Source organism: Mesoplodon densirostris, chromosome 12 (assembly GCF_025265405.1).
Source record: "Mesoplodon densirostris isolate mMesDen1 chromosome 12, mMesDen1 primary haplotype, whole genome shotgun sequence".
NCBI classification, from domain to species: Eukaryota; Metazoa; Chordata; class Mammalia; order Artiodactyla; family Ziphiidae; genus Mesoplodon; species Mesoplodon densirostris.
The window spans coordinates 3,522,390-3,544,580 of record NC_082672.1 but is presented as its reverse complement, the minus strand read 5'-3'; the positions used below and the strand labels follow the sequence as shown (position 1 = coordinate 3,544,580).

The following is a 22,191-nucleotide window of genomic DNA, read 5'->3' as shown; positions in this document are numbered from 1 at the left end:
AAGGGTCTCAATTCAGTGTTTGCAAGAACCAGGAAGATACAGTTAATTAGTTAAAAAAGCAGAACAGAATAACAGGCATTGATGGGACCTACCTGGAAAAGGCATTTAAATTCAAATTATTTTTAAAACTAGGTGACCAAACGAAATGTTTCTGCAGGTCAGACACACAGGACAAGAGTCTCTGATCCTGGTAGTTTTACTCAAAGGAAAAAAAAGTCTTTACATAAGAGGCAAAATAAGGAAGTCAAATTACTGTTGGAGTGATGGGGGGCGGGAGAGAGTTCTGAAGGGGCCAGTCTGTGAGGGGCTTGTAGGAGAGCCTGCAGGACCAAGAAGGAGCAGGTCAGGCATTAGCAGTGGTGGGCTGTGCGGAGGGTAAGCAGAGCAGCTCAGCATGTAGTCACTGAAGTTCAGTTCATGTCTATCCCATGGCACTGTGAGCTTCATGTTATTACTTCCTTATCTGCTCCTGTGCTTTGTACTTGAAAGAGAGACCACCTAGAGTCACAGAAAATCACCAGCTTTGGAGCTGGATGAGCATGGATTCAATCCCAACCAATTACTACCCACATTCACAACAGCTATGCTATTTGGCTTCGGCCAAGTACAGTAAGATATGTGAAATATTGAGGGCAATACTACATATTGCAACGTTTATCCTTAGGACCGAAAGTCAGGCAAAGGCCAGGTCTCAGCCCCAGGTGCTGGCGGTCATCCTCTCTCCACACCCCAGGCCCCAGCTCATCTCCCTCCCACTGCACTTCTGCCCCCACTGTCCTTGGATTCAGAACTGTAAGACTTTCCTTCAACCTAGTAAAGCATCCAGAACAAGGGCCCACTATGAACTTGTGCACAGTTACTTTTGCAAGTCACTCAACCAGCCTTAGGAGCCCTGCAGTCCGACCTGTTTACCCTCCTGAATAACCACGCGTTCAAGAACACACATGGGCTCTGTCTGCCTCATCTGGAGGGAATGTTCTCACAGTCAGGACTGCAATAGGCAGAGTCGTATATCACCCTCCTCCCCTTGACATTTTTGATCCACTGCCACCCCACCCACACCCAGAAGGACGGACTCTACACCGCCAGCCACATCTAATTAAAAGTTATGGGGCCTAAAAGGTGTTTTGGAAACAAATGAGAAATCCATCTTAAAGAATTCTAACTCAAATAGGTAACTAATGAGAATCTGCTGTATAAAAAAAATAAAAATAATAAAATTTAAAAAAAAAAGAATTCTAATTCAACATGTTCTCTTCCTAAAAATTGCATCAGAAACTTTTTCATGAGTCGTCACCATGACATGAAGAAAATATCCACAACAGTGCCAGATTCGCGCTGGGAGAATCTTATGCCCACCCAACTTTCAGTTAGCTGGACAGAAAGCAACAATTAGGCACCCTGGCCACCTCGTCATCCACAGAAGGTAACTCAGCCACCACTCTGGGACGTGCAGTCACTCTGCTGTGCTGATCACCTCGCCCGAGAACACATGGACACCATGGGTAAAAATCCCTGTGGCTTTACCTACAGGAAGCTAGAAAACCATCTCAGTAAATATGGTTCCATCACGTCTTCAGGATTTTTTAAATCTTTTCTGTGACGTTCAATGTTATCCACTGGAAATTGTTTTCAATTGCATTATCCATGGCATTAATTTACCACGATAACGAAAAGAACTAAACAGATTTCACAGTAATACTTTAAATTTAGACGGTAAGAAATTTTGAACAATTGAGACAAGTGTCATCCCGTTTGAAGCATACACTGTCATACTTTAAAGAGTTATGTGGAATGACTTTTAAAATGACTAATCCAACAATCTAAGTTTAACTTAGTTACATTAGATGAGAGGGACCACGTCCCATGGTAACTATCTTGTCCCTGTAAGCAACCTGGGCAAGAAGTAGTGGAAAGGTCACTGGCTTTAGAGACAGATACAGACCTGGGGTTCACTTTCAGCAACCCATTAAGTAAGTAAGCTTGGCCAAGCGTCTGAAAACTCCAAGATGCAGTAAGATTATAAAAGTAGTTATGTAACCCCTACCCCATCAAAGTTGTTGTGGTGACAGATAGCTATGGCGGGGCATCTCACTGTCCAGCATAAGACTGACATGTTGATTTCCCTTTGACCTCCTGTGGTTTTCTGTAGTTCACATCTGAATTTGGGAATGTGTTGTATTCTGAGGTCCCAGGGCTCTGCCGTATAAATTGCATGTAGGAACGGCGCTTGCCCCAATGGGTTAGTGTGGAGAGAAAATAAGAACACATTATTAGGTATAATTCCTGGCACAGAGTAAGTGAGTCTGCAGAGTGAGTGAGTCTGTGAGCTATGATGACCATGCTTTTTCAAGGTTCTGTCTGACTTTTTGAAAGGTCAATATCTGTAATAGAAACAGAAAATGAAACTGTGGAAGAGATGCTATGAAAGGAGCAGAAGGTGAGAAGTTAGTAAGGGAAGAGCAGAGAGAAAAACTATCCATGTCATGGAAAGCAGCTAATTCTGACCAAGGCAGAAGACATGAGGGGAATAACCATTCAAAAATAGAATTTATCTTACTATACTCTGTGTTCTTCTCCATGACGGTGTTCATGCAGAAATGAAACAAGATACATGGAACTACTCATTAACACTAAGGCCATTAGGCTAATCTATGCCTTGCAAAACTTACACAGATAGAGTGGACACATTTTCAAAACCAAAAATGGAAGCCCAGAATTAAGTAACACAACAAAATAGTTTATTTCTGGTAGTACAGTAAACTAAAAATTGCAAACAAATAATTCATATTTCATGAGTGCTTACCATGTTTCTAATACAAGATTCTTAAAAATGCAATCCTTTCTTGCTTTTGAATACTCTCAACATAGTAGCATTCTTTTGAAAACAACAAAACTAGGTTATTTCTAATTCTTAAATAATTTGCGTGCTCTTTCTTTAATCTCATCTCAATATATCGAATAACAATGTAAAACATCTCAGAAACATTCTTAGTTCACAAAATACTGTTCTCTGGGTATGTTCTTCAGGGTATTCATTTTCCCTAATATGAAAATATGTGTTAAAAACAAGTCACACGAATGCCAATTGTTTTTATGAGACACTTTATTTAAAAAGTCAGATATAAGTCACGGTTCAACCATAGCTAGTTATCTGTGTCAAAAACGAGCCCTTTAGACACTCTGAAGAGGTGCCACTTTCTTCAAAAACATGTACCGTTTAACTGGAATCCGCATCACCTCCTGCTTTTCAGCCCACCTTCCATCAATCACTCAAGCCCAAGGAATTTTCCTCAACGCTGTCTGAACTATGTGTTTTTCCTGATGAGAAAATTCTCCTACATAGGTGAGGAATGGCATTCATTTACACACTAGGCCTCTAAGGGCAGAGCACACACACAAGACTTGGATGGAGACGCAGCCTGCAGTGGGAGATCGGAGCTACGCACCCCCTGTCCCCGTGTGTGCTGGCCTCAGGGCAGCCCCAATTCCTACCAGAGAGACATCGTCGTAGCTGTGTCGGGGGAGTGCTTTCTTGTCTCTATAAAATGAATCAACAAAAATGATTTTAACAAAATCTTGGTCTTTGACAGGAAAATAGCATGTCCAAATATTGCCGTAGAAATGGTATGTCCACGTTCTGAGGGAAGTTGCCTAAAAGAACATGATATAGTCAGGAATACTCTGGAAGCCCTATCTGGGCTGGAGGAGATTATTTGAAGAGCAAGGTCATGAAAGAAATCTGTTCTACACTTCATGTAATTTTTCAAACCATTTTTGGTCTGTCTTCTAGTATATTATTAAGCAACATTGCTAAGTAGAAAATAAGGCAGAATTCTTGCTTCTAGAAAATTAGGCATAAATTCAAAGCAATGAAAAGGGATGAGGATGAAGCTACAATATGTAGTACCATCTGAGAAGGAGCTGGACAAAAGGTTATATAGATGGTGGTATCATTCGTGAAGGACCCGAAAGATACTCCCTTGGCCACCACCATCACTTGTCAACATTTCAACACCCATGTCACATTGGAAGCTCCATTTCCTAGAGAAGCTTCAGTAATCTGCACATTTTCTTAGCTTACTCAGCCCTCTTTTACTTTGTTTGTTGTTACCACAGAGATTATAAAAGCTGTCTGTAGAGCTTTTTTCAGCCTCCCGCACTGGAGGCCTGGAAAGGTAGCAGTCCCCCGACAAGGCAAAAACATAAGGGTTAAATTCAACGTGGCAAAGACTGCGGAGCTGAGAAAAGAATCTGGGCTCCTGTTAGCAACATGAAGCCTTATCATAAATCCTGGACTACCCCTCGCCAGTTTCTCATTATGTGATGCAAAAAGAAGGTCCAACTTTACCCAGGACTATTTGGGGTCATGTGGTTTTTGCAAAACTCATACCCCTCTTGGGTATAAATAAATTCTAATCAGAGCCTCAGATCCCATATACATTAAATCAAGTAAAAATATTCGTTGAGCCATGTGGACTTAGAATTTTGGTGGGCTGCAAGGAAGAATCAAGAGTGAAAGGCGTGTAGGTATGCCCCCTACATGCAGCCTGCTTTCAGTGGATTTTGGAGCAATACTGCTGCAGGGCCCAGTGTTGAGGCACTAAGTTGTACCTAATTGCATGCATACCAAGGATCTGGTAGAAGCTGATTTCTATGATGGCTGAAGAGCCCGGTGTGATGGGCTTGACCCAGGAACAAGGTGTTAACTGTCATTTTGTGTGCTGTAGTGAATGTCTCTTTAGGCAGAAGACAGTTGTAAGGGTTTTTCGAATTAGAAAAAAAAGAAAACATTTCACTAAAAATTCTATTAATCCCTAAGGGACAAACAAAAAATTTTTGGAACTCCTCTTACAGAGTGAAATACAAAAGTGAGATGGGCACGCTTTCCCCAAATATGCCAGTCATCTTTTACCTTTGGCACTGCAAGGGTTCCAAGGCAAACCTGGTGGCCCCCAGGCAAGGACAGCTTCAGTGAAAGCCTTCGGTGTTCAGCCAGAGATGTAATACTTGACAAACGGGAGCACACCCAGGTTTTTAAAACTACAGCAGTCTCCAGGTGAGGCAGGTACTGTATATAATAGTGCAGGATGTGTCTGTCTGAGTGCACCAGGGAGAGAAGAGTTGTGTCCGAAAGCCAGCTTGCACCCCATGCTGCCCACCCAACATGGCTGCATCAGTCCAGAGCAGGTCTTCACTCTGATATGACAAGGATTCCATATGGGCTAAAGCCAGCTCTGGAGACACCGTTCAGTGGAGAAAGAGCACAGTCCCGAGGACTTGCAAAATTACGAGAGGGAAATTTTGAGGAATCCAGAACATTACCTCAGGGCCTGAGAATGAGAGTCAATAGTAGCTGGGTTATTACTCTGATGAAGGCCTAGAAACTCAGATTACATGGTTAACGTAACCCATGAAAGTCAGACTGCGATACAAATTACTATACATTTAATTACATGCTAAATTATATGTGTCAAAAAGAAGTGCTCAAGAACTTCAGACTTAAATTACGATCATTAAGAATTTAAAAATCAAGAAGTTAAATTGGAAGTGAAGATATCCACAGACAGGTTATATTGGAAGAGATAAGTGTGTCATAGAGACAGAAGAGTGACACCACATCATAAGCACAGTACATTTTTTCACCTATCTCCATTAGAGACATGCATGCTCACACACACACATGCACACGCACACACGTGTACACACACACATCTGGGGAACAAGGGAAATTCCTGCTAGTGTAAAGCATGGTCTTACACTTTCCTTTCAATAGCTGGGCAGGAAAAAAATCTCATTTTATGTAAAGATGATTAATGAAAAAGTAACCAGCTCAATACCTAGACATTTAAATCTCAAAAAAAAAAAAAAGTCAGAGGAAAGAAAAAGGAAAGCATTTGATAGGTGAATAACACATTGACACATCAGAGGAGTTTTTGCTTCTGTTCTGAATTAAAAAACAAGTTGCCTGAGACCATTGATTTTAACTTAATAAGAAAAAGGAGGTAAGCTACAAAATGACAAAATTTGTTCAGATTTCTGAGGACACAAAGATATGCAAATGAACTAAAGTCTAGAAAGTGACAAGCCATTCACAGAAGGGAAGACACCCAAGAATGCTCGCATCCATGACAGAATGGCAAGACTAGGATGAATCTACCATGGATGAGGGTAAGAAGAAATAGCCAAATTTTTTACATCTGCATGTGAGCTGGATGGGCTAGATAGAATCCTGAGTAGCCGGAATCTTGAATCAATTCTGCTCCCAACTGCCAGCCGTTCTCCATAGGCCTCCACTGAGCACTTCACTGGGTGCTGAGAGCAAAAGCTGATCAGAGAATGAGAGCTGAGAGTGAGTCCAGTCAGGTGTGCTGGGTCTCACCCAGGTACAGGGAATCACTTTCAGAAGGCCAGAGGTGCACAAGAGAGCGGCCAGCATCCCTTCTGAGGTGTCCTGAGACTTTCAAGACTTTCAAGATTGCAGGGCAACAGCTAAGATGTGAAAGAGCTGAGACAGCCCCTGGAACCACGCCCGTGCTCAAATCCCAGGCTCTGCTGACCCATCCATCAAAATATGTCAGCAAGTAGTGAACTGAATCCAAGTGAAACAGCAACAAAACCCACACTGCACTGAAGTACAGATCACACTGGCTTATCCCCTCACTTCAGCCTGACCAAGTAAGATCTTGCCTCTGTCTGGAGGTAAATATTATTTACTTTAGTCTCTACTATTCTTTTCTACAAAAATATCCAGCAGAAAATGGAAAATTACAAGACACATGAAAAAGTAAGGAAAAGAGACCCATGTTTTTAAAAAAAGGAAATTGTCAATAAACTCAGAAGTTTTAAAGAGTTTTTAAGAGTCAGAGACTTTAAAATGGCTATGTTAAAAATGCTAAGGTATCCAGTGGAAAAAGATAGCATGTATAAGAGACAGCTAAACTCAGCAGACACATGAACACATGAACTCAGCAGACACATGAACACTAGGAATTAGAACCAGTTTCTAGAATGCTAGATGTTAGAAACACAGCAATTAATAATAAAGAATTCATTACATAAGTTTAATAGTAGATTGGATGCTGCAAATCAGTGAATCGAAGACACGTCAATGGAAAGAATCCTCACTGAACAAAAAGAAAAAGAAGTGGAGGAAAATCAGGCAGGAGCAAACAATATTTGTGGGACAACATCAAACATGCAAATAATTGGAGTCCCAGAGGAAGAGGAGAGAGATAATGCAACAGAGGAAACCTATCAAGGGACAATAGCTAAGAACTTCCCCAAATTGGTGAAAAACACTAACTCGTAGATACAAAATCCTCAGCAAACCCTAAGCAGGATTAATGCAAAGAAAAATAAACCTAGGAACATCATAGTAAAACTGATGAAAACAAAAGATAATTAACAGATCTTAAAAGCATCAGAGAAAAAAGTAAAGTGATCTAGGTATAGCACAATATATAATAGTGATGTGAATGACGTCCAGCTTCTCACCAGAAAAAGTGGAGGCCAGAAGACAAGGGAATGACCAAAAAACACCCACGGTATATAAACAAACAAACAAACTAGAATTCTATACCTGGTAAAAATATTATTCAAAATTGAAAGTGAAATAAAGATAGTCACTGACCAAAACTGAAAGGATTCCTCTCCAGCAAACCCATCCTATGAGAAATGCTAATAGAAATTTCCCAGATGGAACTCCAGATCTGAAGGAAAAGGTGAAGATTACCAGAAAGGGTAAATATTATATCACACATTGATGGTTTAAACCAAAAATAATAACCATTTGTCAGAGGTATATATATGTATGTGTGTATATATATATATATATATATATATATATATTATAAAGTAATAAAGAAGAATAAAGTTGGAGAGCTTACACTCCTTAAATTCAAGAATTATTATAAAGCAAGGCAGTGAGGGTCTTCCCTGGTGGCACAGTGGTTAAGAATCCACCTGCCAATGCAGAGGACATGGGCTCAAGCCCTGGTCCGGGAAGATCCCACATGCCGCGGAGCAACTAAGCCCGTGCGCCACAACTACTGAGCCTGCGCTCTAGAGCCCGCAAGCCACAACTACTGAGCCCACGTGCCACAACTACTGAAGCCTGCATGCCTAGAGCCCATGCTCTGCAACAAACGAAGCCCACGCACCACAGCAAAGAGTAGCCCCCGCTTGCCGCAACTAGAGAAAACCCATGCACAGCAACAAAGACCCAACACAGCCAAAAACTAATTAATTAATTAATTAAAAAGCAAGACAGTGAAACACTGGCATAAAGATAGGAAAACAGATCAGTAGAACAGAATAGAAAGTGAAGCATAGACCCATACCTGTATGGCCAATTAATTGTTAACCAATGTAGAAAGGAACTTTTTTTTTAACAACCATAGGTGGAACAACTAGACATCTCCATGGAAAAAAAAATGAAAAGTAACCCCCTACCTGATTTCATACTCAGAAAATAAAATGTATGGTACAGAGCAAACCTAAGTATAAAACTAAGAACCACACAAATTCTAGAAAACTTGGAGAATATCTTCACAATTTTGGGTGAAGTTACAAACTCCCTCACCACCTCTGACAGCCATCCCCAGGCCTGGCACATAAGGTGTGTTCAACACAGACTTGTGAAGGGAGGGAGGGAGGGAGGGCCAGGGGGGTGGGGGTGGCTGGGCAACAGCAGCGCGTGGAGGTTCGGGGTGACCCACTAACGTGCTGTGGACGCTCTGCAGGCCCATGGGCGGCTCTTACTCTTTCATGGTCCAGTCACACCTCAGCATCTTGGTCCCTGCACCCTATCCCCACCTCCACCTCAGCATCCAGTCTCAGGTCCTTGTAAGGCAGGGTAAGCCATGTCTTCGCTGCACGCCGTCATCAAGGTATCAGATGCGGGGCTTCTCTGGTGGCGCAGTGGTTGATAGTCCGCCTGCCTATGCAGGGGCCACGGGTTCGTGCCCCGGTCCGGCAAGATCCCACATGCCACAGAGCGGCTGGGCCCGTGAGCCATGGCCGCTGAGCCTGCACGTCCGGAGCCTGTGCTCCGCAACGGGAGAGGCCACAACAGTAAGAGGCCCGCGTACCGCAAAAAAAATAAAAGGTATCAGATGCCTCTTGTGATTCTAACAGCTCACCAGACCCTTCTCCTAGTACTATGGCAGGCACCTCTGTGCATCCCGCTCGACCCTCCGTGGTCCCACGTGATTAGACCAGGGAAGCCACCTGACTTGCTTTGCTGGGCCAAGCCCACGGGGAGCAAGCAGGGGTTCCACACTCAGATTTCCCGGGAGCACCTCTCACCCCTCCCCTCGCTGGCTGTATGACCTGACCTTGGACAAGGTATTACACTTCTCTGTACCTCCACCTGCTTTTCTGTAAAAAGAGGAGGGGTTTCTTAGGAGGTCAAAGTGACACAAGCAATGTACTTAGAACAGGGATAGGCACATAATAAGCACCCAGAATGATAGCTGTTATCCGCTCCCAGGAATTTAAAACTGGGAGCCAGATCGGAGAGCTTTCTCTGGGCTGGCTGGAACTAAGTGATGTGTGTTTGGGTGCGAGAAGCAGCATCCTCTACCATGTGGATTCTTAGTGGGATCTACTGGGGAGGGGAGTTTGGGAACCTTTATGAGGCCTTAGAATTGAACAATTTCTTTTCGTTTGATGTCCGGAGGTTTTTACACCTGAGTCAATGAAGATCCTGGTGAGTCGGCCGTAAACCTTTCTTCTAAGTGGAAAAAGGGCAGTAGTGAAAGGTTGGGAACGGGGACCCTCCACCTCAAGGTCCTTCTCAAGCAGACCCGCTTTAGGAAAGAGGAAACGTGGGACTGAGGATCTGGGAAAATGTGTCCAAACTTTCACCAGAGAAAGACGCTCTGCAGAGAAAACAGGTGTGGATGCTCCTTTGCAGCCCTTATACCATGGATCGGACGTCTTACACGCCCCCTTCCCATGCATTCACCTATGGGACATTGCACCTTCTCACATGGAAGTGTCCAGTGTAGGTTTTGTTTTGCTTTACTTGTATTTTTGGTTTTCTAAGGGATTTTGCTATTTCCATTAATAAATGTCTTTGTAATTACAGTGCTTTCTTGTTTTTATTTTTTAATCAATTTATTTATTTTTGGCTGCACTGGGTCTTTGTCGCTGCACGCGGGCTTTCTCTAGTTGCGGTGAGTGGGGGGCTACTCTTCGTTGCGGTGCACGGGCTTCTCATCGCGGTGGCTTCTCTTGTTGTGGAGCACGGGCTGTAAGTGCATGGGCTTCAGTAGTTGTGGCACGCTGGCTCAGTTGTGGCTTGCAGGCTCTAGAGCGCAGGCTCAGTAGTTGTGGCGCACGGGCTTAGTTGCTCCACGGCATGTGGTATCTTCCCCGAGCGGGGATCGAACCCGTGTCCCCTGCCTTGGCAGGCGGATTCTTAACCACTGCGCCACAAGGGAAGTCCCCTTTCTTGTTTCTAAAGCCAAATTTTATTTTAAGAAGAAGAATGTTTGCTAACACAGGTCTTCTGTCCGTCCGTGGTAGACAGTAATTACAGGTTAAAATGCAGGGAAGGATAAAAGGGGGGTAAGCTGTCCTCTCTCTACTTGTGGCCACCTTCTGCCGTCTGTACTGTCACCCAGGCTCAGATGCAGCGCCCCTCCCAACAATGTGAAATCCTCTTCAGATGCTGTCATTCCAATAACTTCTACTTCTCCTTTCCCTGGTGGCCTCTTTCCCTCCTCTTGTGTGACACAGTCCTTTTCCTTTGTATGCTGTTGATGAAAAGTCCTGGTGTCTTATAGGTTACGTTTCTTCTTGCTGATAGATGTCACAGCATTTTTCAACTGGCCGATGGGACACACGGAGGTCCTGATGTGTGCTCAGGGTAAAACAGATCCATTTTAACACCACCCAGTTTTTTCCTTCTCCACCTTGACAGATAAGGAACTTGAACTTCTGGAGTGGTAACTAACTTTCCCGGGGTCCCACAGCAAGGGAGGCAAATGGACACTCATATCCAGGCCTTTTGTACCAAGTTGCAGGCTCCTTGCGCTATGCGGCTGCCACTGCCCCACTGCATAGCTGAAAAGATGCTATTTGGTATATTAGAATATGAACTCCTTGGATTTCAACTCTGGGTCACCTTTAGAAACTCAACCATGTCAAAGCCCTAAGTAGAAGGTCCCTGGGGCCCGGACTGTGTGACTCTGTCTCCCCGCAGCCCCCAGCGTGGAGCAGGGCCACGTCCCCCGGCAGTGCTCCCGGGAACACCTCCTCAATAAGCTCGAGTCTCAGTGGACCCAGGCTCCTCTTCGTCTACAGGTCAGTCATTGCTCATTAGCGCTCTGTAAGGCCTGGGAAGGGACGGGGGCTGGGGAAGGTCCTTGGAATATAGTCCCAGCCTTCAGAGAGCAGTCAGGGTGATGGAGGAGACAGACAAGCTTCCTGGGAAACACCTGCACTACAGGATCCCGGGAGCGCAGCGTGTACCATCCACCCCTCACCTCCTTCCCTAAGGCCCCTCACCCTTCTCCAGGAGATCTTACGCCTGGGGCCAGACCACTGAGGCCAGTTTACTTCCCAATCCTACTTGGGCAGTGTTTTTTTAAAAAAAAATATTCTTCCAATACTTTTATATCAAGAAATTTTCTGATCTGGGGTATTTCTACATGAGTTGCAATAAAACCTAGTAGGAATAAAACCCAGAAAAAGTTTAAGTGACAAATAGTTTACAAGAAGCACTTCCCACTTGGAAAGCAGGCACACACACAGTAAAAATACAGCCCTTTACACTTACATTCTAAGCTTACACTCTTTTAGAAAGCAGAGGTTCAGAATATCAAGCTTGAACCAGTAGGATTAAAGTAAGGATTCCGCCACTAGATGGAGAAATTGCCCCAGTCTAGCACAAGCAGGTCTTTGGCTCACTGCTGGGAAATCTTACCTGCAGGAAAGATATTTACAAGTGCCATATTGTTTAAATGACTGTGGCAACTACACCTTACATTTATAAACTGTAACATTTTGTCAATTCATTTTACGTATTTTTGCTTGAATGGGGCAGACATCCCATATTAATCTTTATGGCATCTGTATGTTCTACATTCTGCCATTACCATATTCATGATTCAGGGCTATTTAACTCTCTCCAAAATCTTTTAACACTGTTTGCATTTTGTGGCAATTAGCACTGAGTAAATAAATGTATGCAAATTTCACTTCCAGTCCTGCAACTGATTAGGTAAAATATTAAAGTCTGGAACAGATTGAAACGCTTCTCCAGGACAGTCTTAACCACCAGCTATAACGAACAGCAAAATCTCAATCCAAAAGAGAAGTCTGAATAATAACTAGACCAACCAAATTTTGCACATTGCCTTTATTTTGCAGAAAATGCTTTCTGCTGATTGTCTTTGGCTACATTATCAGAAGAAAAATATAAACAGTTGTAGGTTTAACAGTACAAGAGATTAGCTACATATGTGTAAAATAAACATATTCTAGTGGGCAGAGCTGGACACTGCCATTTTAACTACAATCTGCCGTCCTCAACTATGATTTAATTCTGTCTTTCACAGCTCAGCTCCAACTGTGACCCCTACCACAAAGGGGACCTGAAGGCTACTTGAAAGCAACAAGGAAGAGAATTAAAAGTGTGCTTTTTATCTCACTAGAGTAGGACCAGTGGAGTTTACATATTGATGTGCCAGAGTCACCTACGTGCTGTACGAGAAACAAAGTTTCTGCATGTTAGCAAGTCATTTTTACTGTGAATCACGGCGAGTTAGGCCAACTGCATTGCTTGCACACTTGAATTCACCTGCAGCACACAAGGACCCAGGACGGCACTGGCACCGTCACCACCAAGGATGAGCAACGGTGGTGTCAGTGGGGCTCTCGTACGAACGTGTATTCTCCTCTTATTTAAAGTGAGGTTAACAGGCTTTATTCCCTTCCCCGCCCCATGAGCCTACCAATCAAATCAAGACTTGCTGCCACGAGAAAGTCATTGCATCGTTAAGACACAGGCTCCGGCTCACATGGACGGAGGTGACACGGGCGTCCATGAGGCCAGGAGGCGGGCTTGGGCCGAGGCATCGTACTGGCTGTCGGCAATATCTGTGGCCGAGGAGGCCCCTTCGTACAGTGGGGATCCCGAGGAGGAGGGAGCCGAGACTGGATGGACGAGAGAGGCAGAGTGGGCAGGGGAGCCTCGAAAGAACTGGGCTCCCAGCCCGTTGGATATCCCTGCCGTCTGGGCACCGGGGGTGACGGTGCCGTTGCTCACGGACCACAGGCTGGGGTACTGACTGAAATGGAAAAGTGGAAGAACAGACAAGTGAGAGACCTGGGAAGGGGCTCCAGATCCGCTGCGGGAGGGGAAAACAAACCCCCCAAATCCCACTCCTGGTAAGTGGGTTATACGGCAGCTTTCTTTCAAACGGGCCACTTCCTCTGTGTTATTAAACCACACTCTGACGTGCATAGAAGATATTGTCTCATGTGTTAGCAATGAACAAAATCATTAGGACAAAATCAATAGTTAAAAAGGCTGCTGACGTAGACATAACTCCTGGCAGAGCAAAATACTCCAGCTTTGCGCTCATGTTCAGAATCCAAAATTCTCAGATATACTGAATCAGATGTTTCAAAGGAAGTGTTTAAGTATCTGTTAACTAGCATGCCGCCCACCCTGCAGTGATTCCCTTCGAGGGAGACGACACGCTTCTCCAACACCGAGTGGTGGAGGGTGAGCATCCAGTGGCTGCTGTATGGGCACCACGTCTCCGCACGCGTTAGTTAGCCTGACCCACAGCAGAAAGTGCACCAGCAGTGAGACCCGGAAGCAAACCCCAATTAATTAGCTTTATCACGTTAGCCTTGTTCTGCGACCGCCTCTGAGGCTCTGTTTCCCCATCTCTGAAAGAAGGAATTGGAAATGGGTATTAAACCCCCCGGTCTGGGAACACAGGCTTGAATAGCATCACAGTAGGCTACAATTTTGTCTCAGGAAAATGTCTCTCTCTTATAGTAGAATCCTTTCATAAATGAATAATGAGACGGTACACTGTCGTGGGCTGTACAGTTTACCAAGCCATGTCCTGCGCTTCAGATGCATTTGAACGTGCAAACAGGCCTGAGTTAAGTGAGGTAGGTTACCATCCCCATTTTACAGATGCAGAGAAACAAGGCTCCAAGATACACTGACGTCCTCTAACATCCTCGGGGAGGGGGGGGCCCTTTGTAACCTACAGATCATCCAATTTACAGCAGTTTTCTAGGTGCCTTCAGAGCCCTGGAAGAGCCTGCTGATTATGTATTGCTTGCTTTATTTTTAACAGTAGACAATTAGATTCTTATTTTAAAGGAATTGTTTCCTAAAAATAAAGAATTAAGATCTTAGGCAAATAGCGATATTCTACACACAAAAACTGCGTTGCTTTTGAGGTCAAGATGCCTTGTCTACAGACTCAGTCTGCTGTAAGCCAACTTGTCCAATCATTTAATATCTTTGAGTCCATTTCCTCATTAGAAAATGTGGACTGACCTCTAGCTTTGTTATTTTAGTTCTCTATTGTAACAATCCTATGAAGAAATGCAGTACATTTACCGACCGGCTTGATTTCTTTCAGCCAGGCTCCCTCTATATAATTTTCAAGTTAAGAAAATAGTCATCATTCTTTACAAGTTACCCAGCGTACACGTTAAGAACACTGATTCTATATCCACAGAAATCCAACAAAGTTATTTCCTTAATTTAAATTTGCCTGTCAAAAAAGGTTCTGGAAACATTTCTGCAAAATTCACCTACTGACCCCAATAACCCTGTAAAGACAGGCTGAGGCTGGGGTTATTTAGTGCCCTTTTCTTGAAGAAACAAGGCTCAAGAGACTTGTCCATCACAAGAACTAGTGAATAGCAAAGCCAGGATAGGGTTCCTGGTTCCCTTGCATCACAGCCCAGCTCCCATCCAACCTGAGGGAGCAACTGGTCTTCCCAAAGAAGAGGCTGAAGCAGGCGCTCACAGCAGTCATGTAACCTGGGGTCCCCGGACACACCTGGCTGAATGGTCAAGTTATAAACAAAAACCCAACACCCGTAAGAGAAGGGCAGAATAGAGGCCAGTGACTGAGATGGCATGACATCATAGGCACTCAAGAGTTCCCAGGACAGTTTGCATCATTGCCCAGACATACATTACCTAGAGCCCGTAGGAGGGCCAGTATTCGGAGTCATGGGAAGCATGCTGGTGTGGGCAGGCATTCCAAGGCTGGACCAATTGTCGTGGGATGGGAGCATGGACAAACATGCAGGTGAATTGTCAGAATAGGCTACGGGACATAAGAAAGTGTCATTACTGATGGGATCTTCCAAGAGTGACAAAACGCATTGAAATACTTCCAACAGCTGGAGCTACCCGACATTGAAAACAAAATGTGTGCGATGTTAAGTAGAGAAAACAGTCCACTAGCCTCTGCTAAATTGGTCATCAAAGGCTAATCCTTATTGTCAAATGTATATATTTGAATATATTCCAGTACCCAGGCTTTTTCTTTATCATTAGATCACTAGCTGCCCTGTAGAAATGGAATCCTACTATCACATGACTGAGGATTACTTATCTTTAAACATAAAATCAATGTAATTTTAACCTGCCTTTTCCCCAAAGGATTATTTCTTAAGAATTAAAAGGGCTTTAGAAACCAGGCAAAATTTAAAATATGATCTTCTAGCCTCTGGTTGGACAACTATTTCCTTCCCAAATAAGCTCCTTTCATTTCAAATAAGCTGTAATTGCTTCATTGTTTTATGGTGTTCATTCGCTTTTTCCCTCCTTTTGGAGCCAGACAAAATGAAGTCTGGGCATCCATGGTGTTAGAGAGAATTAGGTCCAGGGATCTTCATGGTCTGGCCCGCTGATCACAAGACTCAAGCCTGCACCAGGGTCGCCTAGGGGCTTGTTAAACCACAAAGTGCTGGGCCCACCTCTAGAGCTTCCGATTCTGTAAATCTGGGGGCTTTTCAGATGATACTGGGGCTGCTGACCCGGGTACCATACGTGGAGAAACACACGTGTGTCAGTCAAGCCAGTAACTCGAGTGCCTGGCTGGCCCGACATCATCACTTTCAAAGGGTTCATAAAATATCCCAACCTGGGCGCCTAGACATGGGCCCACAGTCCTGGAATAAGAACGCTGGAGAAATAACGGTCACATTCAGCCCCAAAGGCCCCCTGGACGGAGCCAGCAGTAACATGGACATGAAAAGAAGGTCCCTCCTGAGCCGAACAAGAGCCTGCTCTCTGGAGCCCTGCAGACTGCCTTTCCCCTTCCAGAGGTCTTCCGGCCACCCCCAAAGCCCCAGCCTCCTTCCGCTCAGGACTTACTTGGAGAATTGTTCCGATGCGCGTAAGGGCTGGGGTAGGGGGCTGGGCGGTGGTTCCTCAGGGCCGGGTACCTTTCACAGCCGTGCGTGGAGGGAAGAGAGAGGGGGCCTCCAAACTGAGGGTGAGGGGTGGCAGGTGGACACAGGGTGCTGGTTCCAGGAATCAACCACCCCCCTGCTGTGAGAGAAGAATGCTGAGTGCCTGACTTTTGCATCACTTCCACCATTTAAAGGACAGGAGGGGAAGCCCCCAGAGGTCCAGAGGTGAGGGCTCCGAACTCTCACTGCCAAGGACCGGGTTCACCCTGGTCAAGGAACTAAGATCCCACAGGTTGAGCAGCATGGCCCCCCAAAAAACCCAAAACACACAAACAAACAAAAACTACCAAAAGACAGGAGGGCAGAGGCCAGGAAGTGGTGGGATTTTTGCTCAGGATTCGTGAACACCGAGCACCCAGCGGAGTCTTCAGGTACCACAGGCTGGCCAAGGTTTCTAAACCCACAGGACAGCCGAAACCCTGGGAGACTGACCCCGACCTCAGCCAAGCCTGAGGCCTCCTGAACACCCCCAGAATCCTCCCAGCCTCTTAGGGGATGTTCCGTTCCCGCAGGCAGGTGAGCTTTCAGGGCCTAACCGCTGAGCTTGAATATAACGTAAAGAAGAGACAGAATTCAGATTCAGAGCCAGGCGCATTCAGGACACCTAGGGCGAGCGCCCCTCGTCCCACCCCACAGCATCACACGGAGGGGCTACTGTCCTGGCTGCAGGGGCACCCATGTTCTGCTCACCTTTCTTCTGCTTTAGGCCCACACTCTCCCCGCCTTACACATCAATCAGAAAATTGTTCCAACATTGCCCTGCCCTCCTTTAAAACTCCAATTTCTTCTCCATTTCCTTTTTAACTTTAAAAAAGAAATCAGAAAAACAACCACGAGGAGGAGGACAACTCTGGCTCCAATTCCCAAACTACAAACAATTCTTCAGACAACATTCAAATGAGGGGAAGGTCCGGGTGTGGCCACAAAGTTGGGGCTCCATCACTTGCCAAAGCAGTTGTTCATATTCTGCTCTATGACACGGCAGCCCATGAGCCACTTAGGAGAGCTGTGTGTTCAATTAGTCCATAAGATGACAAGAAGGAGGGAAGGAAGAAGGAAGGGAGGGAGGGAGGAAGAAAGAAAAAGCAATAGAAAAAAAGAAACACACACAGTTTGAGGAGGGTGCCATGCTGGTTCGTCCAGACTCCTGAAGTGAGCAGCAAACACTAACTTTCCTCTCTCGGGGTCCCCTCCCTGCGTGGAGAGGAGGCCTAGACACAGCCCTTCCTCCTAACAGACTCTGCTGCAGACCTGCATCACTTCGCTGGCTCACGGAACTCCTAAAGGAAGCTAGACTTAAAGCAGACTTTCCCATCCTACGCTCCACTGTTTCCAGCATGAGCTGATGGGCCATTCCCAGAACCGAAGCAGGCTAAGGGGAAACCCACACGTGATCATAAGCATCGTTCCAAACATGGTCCTCCAGTTTTCAGTCATTAACAAAAAGAGAAACCATCTCAAAGTGGGTATGAGCCGGGCTCTCCTCTTGTCCAACACAGCAGGGTGTAAACACCCATCCAGGCCATGGTTGGAGCTGCCTAGAAGCACAGCAAAGAACCCCAGTAAATTCTCCCCAGGCTTCTCTGTCAGGAGTCCTGTGGGCTGGGGGAGCATCCTCAAGCCCCACATGGAGCAGAGGCTGAGGGCCAGTACGTTGAGGACCAGCAGCAACACCATCAACACATAGGGCCAGGTGCCTTGCACAGCAAAGGGCAATGTGCCCCCCAAGCGCACCCAGAAGCTCTGTCTGCTCCATCCCCAGCTCCCAGCTCCCAGCAGGCTAGCCCCTGAAACAAGGTACATCTGGCCAAAGCGCAACAAACCGTACATGGGGAGTGCCCAGATTGCTGGCTGTCTCCAGTTTCTTCCATCATGTCCTTGTGATCGCTTCTGCCAAAGAAGTGCAGCGAATTGTCAAGGAGGACATTCAGAACATAGTATTTGCAGCAATAGTTCATGTTTCTGCACACTTCTTTGCTCAAAGGGTATAGTTAGAATTCTCTCACCTTTCCTTTGCATCAAGGAAAGCTTTTGCAAATGGATTGTATTTAATTTTAAGAGCTGTGATCTGAAAAACAAGAAGTTGCGTTTACTAGTATGTTGCTCATTCGCCAGAGGATTTAATTTGGCACCAAGAAATCAGGAACTACCAGCACCCCCTTTAAATATTCAAATATAAACAGATTTATTTCCAGGTACATTTTTCTATTTGGATCTGAAGTAGCCGAGTAATCACCATATTTTATAAAGAAGAGCACAATTATGAAAAGCTTTTAAATGCTGATTTTCCGAGTGGAATTCACAATAAGTTTAACCTACTGCTGACAATATTCTGTGTGCATCAACCAAACAAACAAGGCACAAAACATAACCCAGGTCTGCTTAGGAACAGTGACTGCTAGTTCTAGTTGGCAGTCAACACCGACAACTTGACCAGCTAATCACAAACCGCCTGTACTTTGGGGGCAGACTTAGATAGGGATTTACAGGCACTAAACTGTATTCTGTATCTAGTTGACTCTTCACACCACAGATTTGGAAGGATGCCCCCAACCCTTTTAGGAAGATTCCCAGAGTAAGGAGAGGCCCCCCTTTCTCTGAAGTCCTGTTCTTAAATTCTTACAGTCCTTTACCCTAAATGTTTTATTCATCTTTTCATTTTGAGCCTTTAGTGGATGCTTCGAGTTTTGGACACTTTTATGGAAAGCTAAAGGGGAAAGTGCTTGAATGAGTACTTATTTTAAAACGTTTCTCCCGCTGTCCCAATTTTACAGTTACGGTAAATTCCTTGACAAGGCATTCATTATCAGTCTAAAAGTACAAGAATCACACAGGCTCTTGGCATTCGCGGCACTCTCCAGACCGAGGGCCGGTGCCCCTCTCACCTCTTCATTCTGATAAGCGGTCACCGCTATGAACTGGGTCTCCGGGAAGCAGTGGCTGGTGATCATGCGCTGCGGACCCCCAACTCTCACGATGTGGATTCGAGGCTCATACTTATGTAAGGAGTTCAACATGATCTGAGAGACATAAACACGGGAATGGTGATCATCAAAGTCCTACCGTTAAGACAACAAAACATCCATTTGTCCTGCTGAGGAGGGGAAAAATACAGCCAAGATGCAGAAAATCCTGCAGCTCACAGGAAAATGTCTTTCCTGTTGAAGTTGGTAGGTTTCCCATCAGGTGCTGCTCTCACGACTAGTTTGGAAAAGGAATGTGGGATGCTGCACACCATTAAAGGCAATGAATGCCCATCACGAAATGCTTTGACCTGGTAGAGTAAAGTTCTAAGGCTTCCAGGGCAGCTGCAGACAGCTTTAAATGCCTGAGCGAGATCGCAGCTTACGGGAACACCGGGTCTCCCAGTAACAATCCCCAAGTAAAGATGTTCTGTAGAAAAGAACAGATTTACAAGTTTGTTCACACTCCACGCAGTAAATATGTGGACATATTCAGCGCTACAGCGACCATTTACTATCAAGACTGATATTTTCTCTACACTTAGGAAAGTTGAGGGCTAGGATGCAAAAGTTCCCCCAAACTTGAGATCTGCCCGAGTGTTCCCAGGGGAGGCTTTGCGCCCTCTCCCCGCTCTCCAGCCCTCGGTGTTACCGTCGTCAGTTTACTATCAACAACACTGCAGGCTGAACTGAGGAAGGCAGATGTCACCTCCGTGCACGCAGAGCCTTTCCAAGGCTCCCCGAGGACAAGGTGCAGAGTCTCGGGGCCCCTCCTCGCGTCGTCCGCCACCCCGTCCCCGCACCCCATCACACCTACCTGGCCCCCTCCATTGAGCTTGTTGGTGAGCTTGACTTTGCTGAAGGAGACCGGCGCCTTCATCCAGTGCGCCCCGAAGTTGGGCGAGTCGGGATGAATGTACACGCAGCTGGGCGCCTGCGGCTCAGGCTTGCCCCCTGGCACCCACTCCCCGTTCACGTACTTCCAGCGGTGGTTGTCGGCCGCCACAAAGTCCAGCAGGAAGGAGTACATGGCGTTGGGGTCCAGGCCAGACACGTTCACCTTCAGCACCGGGAACATCCTCCTGGAAAGGAAGGAGCGCAGCTGGAGGACCCCGGATCTGACCCGTTAGAACGAAGAAGGCAGGGGCATCTGCATTTGGAGCAAAAAGGAGCCCCCTTGGGAACTTACAAAGGGGACGCCCGAGCTCCCCCCTTCCCAGGACTCTCCTAGATCCACAGGCGCCCTCCTCACTACCCCCTGGCCTCCAGAGGCAGGGCGGGAAAGGAGCTGGCAGAGGGTTGCAGTACCCGGGCCCAGCCCTCGGGGCAAGCGTGGGCGAGGCGCGGCTCGGGGGAGTCCCCCGGGAGTCCCTCGTGCCCAGAAGTGAGGATTACGCGAAGTCCCAGAGGGACAATTAGGGGCCACAAGGGTCTGTTCCCCAGTCTGAGCGGAAATGAGCAAAAAGACAGGGAGAAAGTGTTGGAAGGTAAGGAACCCTGCAGCCCGGCTGCCCGGCCCGCCCGAGTGCGTGGCACACGCCGGCTTGGTGCGCGCCTACCTGCCGTTCTTGGTCACGATCATCTCGTTGGTGAGCTCCTTGAAGCGCAGCCACAGCTCGCTCTCCTCCAGGCCCACGCGCAGCTCGCGTTCCGTGGGGTCGCCCTTCTCGCTGCCCGCCTGCAACTCGCTCTCCACGGCGCTCAGCAGGTGGTCCACCCGGTACTGCAGGCTCTTCCCCGCGCCCTCGGTGCCCGGGGAGCTCATCCTCCCGCCCGCCCCTCCCCACCGCCCCCCGAAGCCCCGACTTGCTACCCGAGAGCCACCTTCGCCCCAGTAGGCGGCCGCTCTTCCAGGAAGAGGGGCCGCTCGGGCCAAGACCCGCGACGGCGCCCGGGTGCCTGCACAGACCCGGGAGGAGGGCGAGGACAGAGATCCGGGGGGGAGGGGCGGGGGAAAGGGGTGGGGGGAAGGTTATTCCACTTGAACTCCCGCAAGGAGCTACTGGAGGAGGTCTCAGGGAGAGAAAAATCACCCCTCGGCATAAATAGAGCCTCGAGAGCCGCCGAGGGGGCGCGGCGGATTGGGCCGCGCGCCCTTTGAAGTGCCAGGGCCGCTGCCCATTGGCCGCGAGCGGCCATATCAGACTCAGCCTGGCGCGCCGCGGAGGCGGGGGGGCCAACAATGGGCTCCCGCGCCTACCTTCTGTAAATCCGGAGCCAGGCCCCGCGAGCCCCGGCCCAACGCCTACACCTCCGCCCTCCTCCAAATGTTTGCACCTCCATCAAAGCGGCCGGGCTGGCCCCGAAGGCCGGGAGGGGATGGGGGACGGACGGGGTGGGGATGGACGGACAGGGCTCCCGAGCTCGCCCCGGCACGCACCTCGCCGAGGAGTTGCCCGGCTGCCCGCGAAGCTCCCCAACTCTCGCGCGCGGGGCCCTCCTCTCTCTCTCTCTCTCTCTCTCTCTCTCTCTCTCTCTCTCTCAGCGCACCCGGGACCCCGCAGGTGTGCCAGCCTGGAGTCGGTGTCCGTCCCTCGCCAGCGACCATCGCGCACAGCGCCGCTTAAGGGCGCGCCCTGTGCCTAGCCCGGGTCGGGCTGGTCTCCGCTCTTCCGAAGGCTCAGCCCGCCACCGAACCCGGTCCCGTCCCGACACGTCCCTCGGCCCGCGGCGCTTCAGGTGACTCCGCTAACACCCACGACCATGGATCAGCCCATCCGGCGTCCCCTGTTCTCCGCAGCCCTCGCCTGTC

At 47.2% G+C, this 22,191-nt stretch overlaps 1 protein-coding gene across 3 annotated transcripts; it reads right to left on the bottom strand.

Annotated features, from left to right (window-relative positions):
- Positions 1-13,027: 13,027 nt before the first annotated feature.
- Positions 13,028-21,204, bottom strand: TBXT (T-box transcription factor T). 3 transcript variants are annotated; one of them, XM_060115165.1, is made up of 8 exons: positions 20,999-21,204; positions 20,257-20,521; positions 19,362-19,496; positions 18,483-18,544; positions 18,305-18,366; positions 16,379-16,555; positions 15,194-15,323; positions 13,028-13,301 (listed from the first exon to the last, which is right to left on the bottom strand). In XM_060115165.1, the coding sequence occupies exons 1-8, from the start codon at positions 21,202-21,204 to the stop codon at positions 13,028-13,030; spliced, it is 1,311 nt and encodes a 436-aa protein (XP_059971148.1). The 3 variants fall into 3 exon arrangements, with proteins under 3 accessions (XP_059971148.1, XP_059971147.1, XP_059971150.1); XM_060115164.1 differs by having other exon boundaries at positions 16,379-16,552; XM_060115167.1 differs by lacking the exon at positions 16,379-16,555.
- Positions 21,205-22,191: the final 987 nt, after the last annotated feature.

What these genes read in the sequence shown, in the direction of transcription:
- TBXT (XM_060115165.1), bottom strand. Translation starts at nt 21,204, where the DNA reads ATGAGCTCCCCGGGCACCGAGGGCGCGGGGAAGAGCCTGCAGTACCGG. An exon ending in CCGCTTATCAGAATGAAGAG is followed by an intron (nt 18,545 to 19,361) that starts GTGAGAGGGGCA and finishes CTTGTTTTTCAG; the next exon opens with ATCACAGCTCTTAAAATTAA. An exon ending in GCATCGGAACAATTCTCCAA is followed by an intron (nt 15,324 to 16,378) that starts GTAAGTCCTGAG and finishes TATGTCCCGTAG; the next exon opens with CCTATTCTGACAATTCACCT.